At 44.8% G+C, this 13,636-nt stretch overlaps 1 protein-coding gene across 1 annotated transcript in view; it reads right to left on the reverse strand.

Annotated features, from left to right (window-relative positions):
- The window catches only part of LOC309543902 (olfactory receptor 10A7-like), a gene marked incomplete at both ends in the record, with an annotated part of 53,590 nt that extends 40,913 nt beyond the window's left edge, over positions 1 to 12,677 (reverse strand). The window contains one exon of the mRNA XM_082276316.1: positions 12,019 to 12,677. Coding sequence (XP_082132442.1) covers positions 12,019 to 12,677 — 659 coding nt within the window. The remainder of the gene's footprint in view (positions 1 to 12,018) is intronic.
- Between the last annotated feature and the right edge of the window lie 959 nt (positions 12,678 to 13,636).

The following is a 13,636-nucleotide window of genomic DNA, read 5'->3' on the forward strand; positions in this document are numbered from 1 at the left end:
TGTAGCTTAGGCCACCAGAAGCGGCGTTGGATAAGTTCGTAGGTCTTTTTTACCCCGAAATGTCCAGCGAGTTTGTGGTCGTGAAAGGTTTTAAGGACCAACAATCTCACTTGTGTAGGAACAAAAATTTTTCCCTGGTGCCAGAGGAATCCTTCCCGTTTATTTAGAGAACCGGCTTCGAGTTCAGTACATTGAGTAGAGGCTTGCTGAATTGTGGACTGTAGGTCAGTGTGAATTAGAAAAAAGTTTTGAGCTGATAGGATGGTATTGGGCTCCGTCGTGCTGGGAGTATCCGGAAACATTCGGGACAGGGCGTCCGCCTTTCCATTCTTAGATCCTGGTCTGTAGGTAATATGGAAATTAAAGCGTGAAAAGAATAGAGCCCACCGGGCTTGCCGAGGTCTTAGGCGTCTAGCAGTCCTAAGATACTCTAGATTCTTGTGATCCGTGAATATCATGATAGGGTGTGCCGCGCCTTCAAGCAGGTACCTCCATTCTTCTAGAGCACATTTAATAGCCAGAAGTTCCCGATCCCCTACATCGTAGTTCTTCTCTGGGGGTGACATTTTCCGAGAGAAGAAAGCTACTGGGTGTAGCAGGGTCTTCGGGCCTTGTCGCTGGGACAGAATAGCCCCTGTGGCTACTTCCGAAGCATCCACTTTGAGAATATAAGGTAAGACCGGGTCGGGGTGTTGAAGAATAGGTGCGGTCACAAACAGGCTTTTTAATTTATCAAAAGCTGACTGAGCCTCCGGTGACCAGCGGAAGCGAATCTGCTGGCGCGTTAGTTGGGTGATGGGTGCGATAATTGTTGAGAATCCCTTTATGAATCTTCTGTAGAAGTTAGCGAAGCCCACAAATCGCTGAACTCCCTTCTTATCAGTGGGGGCTGGCCACTCCAAAATGGCTTTTACTTTTTGTGGATCCATAGAGACACCCTCAGTTGAAATAATAAGCCCTAGGAACTGGATGGACTTCCTCTCAAATTCACATTTTTCCAGTTTCACATAGAGCCCATGTTTCCTTAAGGTGGTTAATACTTTTTTGACATGAATCCGGTGGAGTTCCAGAGTGGAAGAGAAGACCAAGATGTCATCTAGGTACACGATTAAGAAGTTGTCCAGGAACTCTCGAAAAATGTCATTGACCAGATGTTGAAATGTGGCCGGGGCATTACATAGCCCCAAGGGCATGACCAGATATTCGAAGTGGCCGAAACGGGTTCTAAACGCCGTTTTCCACTCATCCCCTTCTCGGATGCGAATAAGGTTGTACGCTCCTCGGAGGTCTAATTTGGTAAAGACCCGGGCAGACCGGAAGCGCTGGAACAATTCTGGAATCAAGGGGAGAGGATAACGATTTTTGATGGTAACTTTGTTGAGTTCCCGGTAATCAACACAGGGTCTTAACGTACCATCTTTTTTCTCAACAAAGAAGATTCCAGCGCCAGCTGGGGAGGACGAGGGCCGGATGAACCCCTTTTCCAGGTTCTCGTTGACATAAGTCCGAAGAGTTTCTAATTCCTTCTCAGATAAGGGAAATATTCTTCCAAAAGGGATCTCGGCTCCTGGAAGAAGCTCAATGGGGCAGTCGTAGGGCCTGTGAGGGGGTAGAGCATCAGCCTTTTTTTTTGTCGAATACATCCCTAAAGTCTTGATAGGCTGCGGGAATGTCTTCAGGAAGGTCTAGGGCTGGCTGAACGGCCAGACATGTGGCAGGAGCGTTGGGTCCAGGGGGAAAGCAATGGTCCAGGCAATATTTGGACGAGAAGGAAATCCTCTTCTTCACCCAGTCAATTTGTGGGTTATGAGCCTGGAGCCATGGAAGGCCTAGGATAACCGGGAATAAGGGAGAGGACAAGACATCAAAGCGGAGGAGCTCTTGATGGCCCGAGTTTGTGGTAGTGAGTACCGGATAGGTTTCTCTGGTCACAGGTCCGGAACTAGGCAGGGACCCGTCGGCCAGAAAGACTTGAAGCCGTTGCTCCTTAATTTGTAGGGGGACCCCCAGTTTCCTTGCTAGTGTACAATCCAGAAAACAACTGCAAGCTCCGGAGTCAACAATTGCCGTGAGCTGGATCTTCTCTTCTGCTACCTGTAAGGAGATAGGAAGGATAAGGTGAGCAGGGGATGGCTCAGAGACCTGACAGTTCAAGACAGACCGTGAATAGCACTTACTGGGCCTCACGGGGCAGTTGCGGAGGAAGTGGCCGGAGGCTCCACAGTATAGACAGAGGTTAGCCTGGCGGCGACGTTGTCTCTCTTCGGTTGTTAGGGAGGAACAAATTAGTCCAATCTGCATGGGTTCACCGTCCGCAGAGGCATTCATAGCTGGTGCAGGGGGAGGAGAGGCGGCAAACGGGACCTTAGGCATTACCCAAGAAGCTCGGGCCCCCTGGAGGCGTTCTGAGCGTCGTTCCCGCAGACGCCTGTCCATTTGGATGGCTAGAGAGATCAAGTCTTCCAGGGATGCAGGTGTCTCTATCCGAGCAAGCTCGTCTTTTAGAGCTTCAGAGAGGCCATGACGGTACTGGTATTTCAATGCCGCCTCATTCCAGTCCGTGTCGGCTGCCCATCTACGGAAGTCTACAGTGTAGTCCTCGGCCGGGCGTTTATTCTGCTGTAAGGCATGTAAAGCAGACTCTGCTGTGACCGTGCGCTGAGGATCTTCATATAGCTGGGCCATGGCCTCAAAAAAGGAGCTTACTGAGTTCAAGGTAGGACTCTTCTGTTCAAGGAGGTTGTGTGCCCAAGTCTGGGGTTCTTCATCTAATAAGGAGATTATAAACCCCACTTTAATGGATTCCGAGGAGAAGGTCCTGGGCTGAAGAGCCAAATATAATAAACAGGCATTTTTGAAAGCCCTAAATTTCCTTCGCTCCCCACGGAAGCGTTCAGGCGTGGGCACCCGTGGCTCTGGTGGCGGAGCTGAAGCTGAATGGGCGGAGCTAGCTTGATCCGGTTGAGAAGGAGCCGGCAAAGAGCTAGTGGCAGGCTGATTAGGATCATTCGGAAGAGATGAGCCGGCTAGGTTTACTACCCGACCTTCCAGTTGGAAGTAGCCATCTTGCAGTCTTTGTACGGCTTGGGTTAGGGCTGAAACCTGTTGGCATAAAGCCTCGAGCGGGGAAGCACCTCTGTCGGCCTCTGACATGGCTGGTTTATGCTGTCAGGTACCTTGGTTGAGGCCGAAGTGCTGAGAGGGCTTCCCTTGCAGCTCGGTGCGGATCACCCCTGGAGGTGAGACAGGAGATGACACGTCCCAAGGAGCACTGGATGCTGGTGAAATCTGGATGGATGGATGGTATGGTATGGACACCCAGGACCGCTTCCAGGAGATCTAAAGGTGCTCAGTGGAAAAAGACACAAGGTTAATGCCAGGCCGAGGGTCATACACAGTTAATCAGTCCGGAAGTAATGAGCCAAGTGGAAAGTAGCAAAGGGGCAAGACAAGAGAGAGTCCGTGAGATCCAAGCCAAGGTCGGTACACAGGAGATCCAGCAGGGGTGTCAGAGCAAAGAGTGGTCAGGCAAGCCAAGGTCGATCAAGGGAGAAGATGCAGACAGGTCAAAGAAGCAAGCCGGGTCAAAACAGGAACACAGGTAAACGGACAGGTCACGGGTACAGGAGCTGACGATAAACCAGCACTGAGCACACCGGAAGAGCGTCTTATATAGGGCCAGGGCTGGGGAGATGGGCGTGGTGACACACCTGCTCTGCATCCAGCGATCTATTGCTGCTGAATGGTGATTCCTTTCCTGACAGAACCGCTACCATAGATGCCGGGTGTCCCGATGCATGAGAGCAAGTCCATGCCAACACCATGCAGGACGCCGATATATAGGGACGGAAGCTGAACCTCCTACATCCGGCCAATCAGACCGGAACTGGGTCACAGAGGACCGCCCCCGGTGTAGATTGAAAGAAGGGTTATCCCGGAAGCATGACGTAGAGAAACGCCACGCACCCGGTAACCCGAGCATGGCACCGATGGGGGACATGAAGCCCCGCCCCCAGCCTGGATGCTGAGCAGAGACAGGCAGAGGGAAGAGGCTGTCGGTCACCCATCGCAGCCCCGGAGTGAGACTCCCAACCCATCTCATTATGCCTCCCATTCCACACTGGATGACAAGGAAGAAGGAGCTGCAGTATATAATCACAGAGGATTAATTACTAGGTGGACACAACAGTATTGTAAAAAATAATGAAGGGTATAATTAACTAAAGATAAATAAAAAATTGTAATAGTATAAATCAGTTTGAAAAGGGAAATATGAACTATTTTGGAAAAGGGATAATTAAAAAGTGTGGCAGATCATAAAAACTCGGGTGTGTTATCCACCCATTTATACACAAAAAAGTGCCTCAATCCCTGAATTATATGCAAAAAAAGAAAAGAAAAAAAAAAGTGGGACTTTGAGTGAGGTCAACCAGGCATATGATTTTAATGAAAGAGTACATGATCAGGTACATTATAAAATATGACAAAAGACATAAGCAGATACATTACAGAGAAATGACATGTGATTGTTTATACAATTCATAATGAGTGCAATTTGTTACAAAATTATAAGGATCAAACAGATCTCTCAGAGGTAATTTCGACAGGGCCTCATGATTTATCATATGCTCACAATCTCTAAAAAGTATCAAAATAGTGATATGACATCTGAGTTTATGTAGGCTCGTTTCATGGACCTCCGTCCATTCATCAGGAGCTTGCTAAAAGATTATGTATCTGAGGATAGGAAAAAATAATTATAGTACAGTATAATATCAGAGAGGTAAGGTTAGATAGGAAAAGTATATGATAGGATGAACGCTACCTTAACTTGTGTCAATTGTCAAAAGACAGTCCAATGTTGGAAAGGGAAATCAGAGAAGACCCAGAAAAATTCTGACCCGGGGCTGAGGCATGAATAAAGGCCCAACACGAAAAGGGGGGCACCAGGGATAAAATTGACAATTCACACAAGAAATTACCTCTGAGAGATCTGTTTGATCCTTGTAATTTTGTAACAAATTGCACTCATTATGAATTGTATAAACAATCACATGTCATTTCTCTGTAATGTATCTGCTTATGTCTTTTGTCATATTTTATAGTGTACCTGATCATGTACTCTTTCATTAAAATCATATGCCTGGTTGACCTCACTCAAAGTCCCACTTTTTGTTTTTTTTTTCTTTTTTGCATGGAGGCAACCAGACGTTCAATGTGGCAGATCATATTCTGCTTTTTTTTTCACTGTTTAATTAGGTTACTGTTAGCTGCTAGCTGTCAAATAAATGTACTTGCAGATGTACTTTTGATATTACTGTTTAAAATGTGCATTGTTTAGGATAATGTGACCTTACTGAACTCCAGTGGGAATAAAGCATGCCAGTTATACCCAACCGGGAAGCTCAAGAGGCCCCAAAAAGCTACCCTATGCCACCTTCTGCATGTTCCAAGATGATGTTTGAGCAGTAATGCGGGCTCCAAGTTGTCGAAGAAGCAGATTGGGTGACGCTCCAGGTCAGCTGGCTCACAGGAAGGGCAGCGGTGACATACAAAAATGTCCCTGACAAGATCAGCCAGGGCTATGACTGGGTAAAATAAAGACTGTTAGTCGGCTTCAACATTACTCCAGAGGTTCTTCTGGGCCTTTTGGCTAAGATCAAGTGTAGTATCTGTTCTTATCAGTTGGTATGGACCCTGAAGGTTAGTAGGGGCAGGGGCTGAAATGAACCAGGGCACCCAGGAGAATCTGGGGGACTGGGAAGTAGGCACTGTCAGAGAAAGCCAGATGGGTCCATTGCCTTCTGATTTGAATGGGATCCGCCCCTATCAGTTTGAAGGGAGCGAGAAAGCCGGAAGTCCTGAGTACTGCTCCTGGATGTAATTGGTAAGAAATTGGGATGGCGGTGGGAGGGCTTTTTCCTCTAGGGTTGAACTTGGCCTTAGGATAAGGGGCCTTTTTCCCCAGTTGAAGGCAAGCTCTCCCTAAGCTGGCCATGTTCCAAGCCACCTGGTAGGGATGGGCTACACCAGGTCTGGCCGGGGGCCGAGACCGAAAAAAGCCAGTGGTATACGTGCCCCTGGGGTGGTAGCCCAGGGGTGCCTTAATTCTCACTGGTGAGGGGCAGCTCGCCTTGAGTTTTTCGGCACCTTGGTCACTGCACCATACACACTTTATTCACACCTGCCTCTTGGGACAGGCCTTTTGGCTCAGATCAGAGGAATTTTTTATTCCGGCTGGAAGGCCTGCTATTGTATTTCACATTGGCACCTATGCACTTCTCCACCTCCCCTTCCCCACTTTTTTGTTTGTGTGTGGTTTTCTTTGTTGTGCGTCACTTCCCTTTCACCTTTTTCTTCCTGCATGACGAGTAGGGTGTGGGTCCTCGGGCCCAGCCTTGAAAGTCTTGGGAGGGGCGGATATGGCCTTCTGGCTTAGTTTTCCCTCTCTCATGGGGTCTCCCTTCGGGGGAGCCCCACCTAGTACTTGGGGAGGGCTGTTTTGGCAATCCCCCTAGAGAACGGTGTTTGCCTGGTTTCGGCCAGGCAGACCATTGGAAGTACCTCAGTCCCTGTCAGGAGTCTTGCGCCCCGGGGGATCTGGGTCAGGGTCCAGCCTCTTTGGAGGCTAGACCATTTCGCACACCCTGTGCAGTTTTTGTGTTTCCCACGTTTGCGTGTGTGCACTTTTTATGCACCGGGTGTATGTCTTTTGAGTGTGTTCACACACCACGGGCTTAAAGAAAAAAAATTACTCCAGAGGCTCACCGTTTAAGGTTTTGCTGCTTTTTTGCTGGTGGGACAACTACACAGAGTGGGTTCATCAAATGACCCAAGCAGTGGAGAGTTGGATGACCAGGTGCCAAGCAGCTACCATGGCAGATGTGCTCCAGCTAATCCTCCTGGAACAATTCTACGATCATGCCCCACCTGCAGTAAGAGACTGGGTATGGGACTGGCAGCTTCTCACACTGGATAAAGTTGCCACCCAAGCCGACCGATACAGCATGTTTACTCAAGGCGGACTATACAACCAGAGTCTAAGAGCCCCACTCGGCTGCTCCCCAACATCCAGTGGAGCTCTGCTCCTCCACACCAGCTATTGCTCTCCCACCCCGGTCAGCTGTCATTTTCACGGAGGACAAAAGTCTGCTCCTACAGATGTGACCAAATGGGACATGTTAGGAGGGATTGTCTGTTAAATCCTTCCAAAGACACGTGGAACTGCAAGTCCCTTGGCCCAGGCTGCTGCACACTGTCTGGAAAGAGATGATGTCACTTACCTAAATTAGGAGAATATTGGGATTTTCGACCCTGTGGAAGCTGCCGCTAAGTATAATAACTTGCAGTATCGGCAAGCTGTATGGATTATTGGTCAGGGTGCAAAGGGACTGCGGGACATGGGGGCTACTATTACCCTGATGCAGCCCCGGAAGATAACCCCGGCTAAGCAGAGGGGGTGGTTTGTGAAGTGAGAGTGGAAGCAGTAAATGTTATGCAGGTCCCCATTACCTGACTTCACCTTGATTGGGGTTTGGGGTCCAAAGAAGTGGAAGTTGGAATATAGCAGAACTTACCTGTTGAGGTTTTGTTGGGCATTGACTTACAATATTTAAATTCAGCCTTTTCCCTGGATATATCCTCGGAAACCTGGTCTGTTGCCACACACCAGCAAGCCTGGATGGAGGCATGTTTCCTTGAGGACGGGACCCATGTAAGTTCTGTCACCCCTGGACTAGACTGTACTGGGGATCAGACCCCGGGGGGTTAGAGGGGGAGAGGGTGGAATAGAAGTACTTCTTTTGGCCAGGGATTATGGGGGATGTTCAGCAGCATTGCTGGACCTGTGACACATGCCAGTGGGTGGGTAAGCATGGGACCAACTGAAAGCTTCCATACACCCTTTACATATCATTGATGAACCCTTTAGCCAAGTTGCCATGGACCTAGTAGGACCATTGGAACAGATATATCCTTACCATGGTGGCTTATGCCACCAGATACCTGGAAGCCATCCCCTAGCAAATATTCACATGGAGACCGTGGCTGATGCCTTGCTCTGGATCTTTGCTAGGTTGGCTTTCCCTCAGGAAATCATCTCCAACCAGGGGACCCAGTTCACTGCTGCGATCACTCAGCAGTTATGGAGGCTGTGTGGGATAAAGCCCCTACAGAGCTACCAATATCACCCACAGATCAACGGAACACTGAAGCAGCTGCTTCGGACATTCGCAACCTCTCACGGGGATTGGAAGAGATACCTGCCACACCTCCCATTCAGTTATCATTCTCCCTGTTCGAATTACCGTATGGGAGGTGGGTAAGGGGAAGGAGGGATTGATTTCGAGGGGATCTCTATCGTAGCATATGTTGTTTAGTTCAGTAACAGACTGAAGGAGCTCATAGACACTGTCCACGAGAACTTTCAGGCTGCCCAGAGGCGGCAGAAATCATAGTACGATCGTACCACCCAGAACCGCACTCTGGAGATAGGGCAGAAGGTTCTTACCTCCATGCCGACCAAGCAGGACAAGTTACAGGCTGCTTGGCAGGGACTTTACCAGGTGGTGACACAGCTCTGCGACGCTACATACATGGTGGCTAAATGTTTGGATGAAAGATTCTAGCAGATCTTTCATGTGAAAATGTTGATAGCTTACTGGGAAAGGTCAGAAAAAGTAGCCACTTTATGCGTTCCAGTCGTGGATAGGGATGATCGAACTTTTCAAATGTTCGGTTCGGCCAGAACATCCGAACTTCCCGAAAGTTTGGCCCGGATTTCAGAACCCCATTGAAATCAATGGGACCTGAACTTCAGTAATCAAAAAACACAATTTTGAAGCCCTAAAACCCAATAAATGCCCCTAAAAAGTGCCTAGGGTTCTGGATCATACCCCAGGGACTATTAATCACACAAAAAAGTTCTTAAAAATTGTCATTTTTGATAGAGAGCCAATTATTTGAAAAATTAAAAAAAAATAAAAAATAAAAAAAATAAAAAAATGTATTTGGATTTAGTATCTGGTGTGTCTAAAAAGTGTACCTGTGAAGTTTCAGCTCTGTAGCATGTCCAGAACCATAAAAAAGATTGTTTGTATTTTGTCATTTATAGAACAGGTTAGTGGCTTCTCGCTTTTCACACCTTGCCGGTTTAATAGCAGGCATTTTTTTGGGCATTTTTGGGTTCTTTTGAGGCAGGAAAAACATCTGAACTTGTGTATACGGGTATATATACCACTATACACAAGTTCAGATGTTTTGCCTGCCTCTAAAGAACCCAAAAAAATGCCCAAAAAAACGCCTGCTACTAAACCGGCAAGGTGTGAAAAGAGCAAAGCCATATTACAGTTCTATAATTGCACTAATACAAATGATCTTTTTTTTATGGTTCTGGACATGCTACAGAGCTGAAACTTCACAGGTACACCTTTTAGACCCCCCAGGCACAAAATCACACAAAAAAAAGTTCTTAAAAATTATTATTGAAAAAAAAAAAAATCTTTGGATTTAGTATCTGGGGGGCATAAAAAGTGTACCTGTAAAGTTTCAGCTCTGTAGCATGTCCAGAACCATAAAAAAAAGATAATTTTTCAGTAGAGCAGGGATGGTGGGACCCTCCTTTTACACCTATATGATCTTTTTTTCTGGTTCTGGACATGCTACAGAGCTGAAACTTCACAGGTACACCTTTTAGACCCCCCAGACACAAAATCACACAAAAACAGTTCTTAAAAATTGTAATTTTTGATAGAGAGCCAATTATTGAAAAAAAAATTCTTTGGATTTAGTGTGTAGGTAAGTGTGTACCGCGCTCAGGAAAAATTAAATAAATATTAACTGAAATATTGGTGAACTTAAATGCAGCTGTTCAAAATGGTAGTGACCAAATCTGTTAAAGTGCAGTGCAAATACAGCGCAAAGATAAGTGAAAAAACTGATAACAATATTAAAATGTTTAAAATTTCTAGAATGCAGCTGTTCATAAATTGTGGTGACCCAAAATTCACAAATGCAAGAAAAATATATATCACAGCGCAAACAATAGTGAATCATATATAATAATTAGGTAATTACGTTCTACTCAAAAACTCATAAAGTGCACTGTGCAATTATGTGCAAAAATGGGGCTGGAGTGTAGAAACCATGTAAACATATACTATGTAAATAAAGTGCCAGTCCAGATATAATAGTTCTTTAAGATCTCAGTAGATGCTAAGATATACACAGTCCCAAAAAATGTCCCACGAAAGTGCTGGAGTGCCAGGAAGAAAGTGCACAAAACATGCAATCTTTTGTGGTGCAGTGAGCAAGTGCCGGTCCTCCCCCTTTGGGTGTTCACTTACCGGACAATGGTGACCCCTATGCTGTATAGCTATAGAGATCGACAGGGCTTATGTCCTAGTAAGGAACCGGCTATCACAACTCCTCCAAGGCGAATGTATCTCCACAGATGTAAATGCCCCGATACATGTATTGGAGAAAAGGATGCTCACATAGTGTAAATCCGATATAAGGTTTTTATTGTGCAAATAATAGAAATAAACTCACATTTCGTTGCTATGTTAAAGGCATATATGATAAAATTCTCGTCCTTCCTGGTAGCTGGTGCCGCTAGAACGCCCCGTGGTTTCGGCGTGCGTTCCACCGCACCGGAAGTGACGTATCGCTAAGACGTAGACCGGAAGTGCGTCGACGCGTTTCGCCCTCCTCTTCCGGGCGTTTTCACAGACGTATTTCCGGTCTGCGGCGATGGGCAGTGTTTATGTATTGCTCCATCTGATTGACAAATGACGAACTTCCTGTTCCTGATGGGTGTATGCGGCTTCATCTCCACCCAACAGGAAGTAATGGAGCCGCCATATTTCTATTCCCTCATCAAAATAAACAAATACAAACATACAATAGTTTATAAAATCAATGAAATACGGGCCAAAGTTTTACAAATATGCAGCTTAAATGTACATCAGGACACTTATCAAAAAACATGGTAATGGTTTTTTTTTGGGGCAACAATCGACCATACATTATCGACATCCAAAAGACACCAAGTGTGTTGATTTCTCAATCCTCATAACACACATTTCCATTTTTTAATACAATTTCCATTACAAATATGTGACAATTGAAGAAGAATGGAATATTATATGAAAAATATATTACACTAATTAAATATTCCATTGTGGATCCCTATTAAAAATACATAAAATATATAAAAAAATATATAAAAAAATGTAAATTCAATAATTATTCCAAAATTAGTTAAAAATCATTTTAAAATATTTTAAAATATTTTAAAACGTAAAGGAGCATGGGGGACTAACTGGAAATTTGTGTTACCAGTTTGACAGAAAACAGTTTAGGTCGAATTCCACATTCAATCCTTCAGGCTGCATAGTTTTTAGTAAAAAAATCCATTTGCCCTCATTCTGTGAAATTCCCTGTTTCATATTACCTCCCCTCCAATTGGGTTTAACTCTGTCAATCCCACAAAATTTTAAAACTGAGGGGTCTTTGTTATGTACCATTCTAAAATGGTTAGACAAACTATGTTTTCTGAAACCGGTTTTGATATTTGTTACATGTTCCCTTAAACGTGTCCTTAGCTCACCGGTTGTACGACCCACATATTGGAGTTTGCATGGACACTCCAATAAATATGTTACGTGGGTAGACATGCACGAAATGAATTTATCTATTTTAAAGTTTTTTCCTCTACTAGTGGATGTGAATTGTGTGGTTTTGCGGGTTCTGTGTTTTGATGTTTTACATATTACACAACGCCCACATGTAAAGAAACCAGTTTGATCTAAAAATGTTTGCATGGTTTTAGGTGGGTTTACTACGTTCTTGGCTAGTTTGTTTCTCAAAGTGGTGGGTTTTGTGTAGATAAAAACAGGCTTTTTGGGTAGTACTTTTTCAAAAATGGGGTCTTTCTGTAAAATATGCCAATGTTTTTTAATTATGTGTTCTAGTTGTTTATGTTGCCTAGAGAAACCAGTCATAAAAGCTGTCCCATACTGTTTGTCCGAACTTTTTGGGCGGGTTTCCAACATTTGTTGTCTGTTGGATTTCTTGACTTCTTCTTTTAGTTTTTTCAAGGCCTTCATCTTGTATCCCTTCTCTTCAAATCTCTTTAGAATCGTGTCAGCCTGGATTTCATAATCCTCATCATTATCACAATTACGTCTAATTCTTATTAGCTGACTTTTTGGAACTGTATTCAGCCATCTTGGATGGTGACAACTGTGTAACGGAATGTATCCGTTCCGATCCACTTCCTTGAAGTAGGTTTTTGTGCACAGTTTTGTATCCTTTTTATATATCACCAAATCCAGGAAGTTTACATGTTCCTTATTCCACTGATCCGAGAAGGAGATATCATATTCATTTGTTCTGATTTCTGACATAAATTCTTGGAATGACTCCATGTTTCCATCCCAAATGATCAGAATATCGTCAATGTAGCGTTTATATAACCGTAATTCCGGTCTGGGTTTGCTAAAAATTACTTCTTCCTCCCATTTACTTAGAAAGATATTAGCCACCGAAGGGGCATATTTTGCCCCCATCGCCACCCCTTTGATCTGCCTGAAATAATCACCACTATGCCAAAAAAAGTTTTCACTCATGGCCAATTCCAATGCCTGTAGTAAAAATTCAACTTGTTCTTGCTCCATGTCTGAGCCTTCCAGGGCCCACCTAATAGCTTGTAATGCATGTTCCTGACAAATGTTCGTATACAATGAGTCCACATCCACACTGGCCAATATCTGTTGGGGATTGGTGTTAACTCCCTGTAGGATCTGTATTACCTCCTTGCTATCTCGCAGGTAGGCTGAGAATTTTTTTGCTAGAGGTTGCAAAAAGCAATCAATGTATTCCCCTAATCTACTAAACAGGGAGTCAATCCCGCTTACAATGGGCCTTCCCGGGGGTTTAACTTGATTTTACATAAGAATCAAGTTAAACCCCCGGGAAGGCCCATTGTAAGAGGGATTGACTCCCTGTTTAGTAGATTAGGGAAATACATTGATTGCTTTTTGCAACCTCTAGCAAAAAAATTCCCAGCCTACCTGCGAGATAGCAAGGAGGTAATACAGATCCTACAGGGAGTTAACACCAATCCCCAACAGATATTGGCCAGTGTGGATGTGGACTCATTGTATACGAACATTTGTCAGGAACATGCATTACAAGCTATTAGGTGGGCCCTGGAAGGCTCAGACATGGAGCAAGAACAAGTTGAATTTTTACTACAGGCATTGGAATTGGCCATGAGTGAAAACTTTTTTTGGCATAGTGGTGATTATTTCAGGCAGATCAAAGGGGTGGCGATGGGGGCAAAATATGCCCCTTCGGTGGCTAATATCTTCCTAAGTAAATGGGAGGAAGAAGTAATTTTTAGCAAACCCAGACCGGAATTACGGTTATATAAACGCTACATTGACGATATTCTGATCATTTGGGATGGAAACATGGAGTCATTCCAAGAATTTATGTCAGAAATCAGAACAAATGAATATGATATCTCCTTCTCGGATCAGTGGAATAAGGAACATGTAAACTTCCTGGATTTGGTGATATATAAAAAGGATACAAAACTGTGCACAAAAACCTACTTCAAGGAAGTGGATCG

The sequence above is a fragment of the Pelophylax lessonae genome (assembly GCF_965119305.1).
Source record: "Pelophylax lessonae genome assembly, contig: HAP1_SCAFFOLD_496, whole genome shotgun sequence".
NCBI lineage: Eukaryota > Metazoa > Chordata > Amphibia > Anura > Ranidae > Pelophylax > Pelophylax lessonae.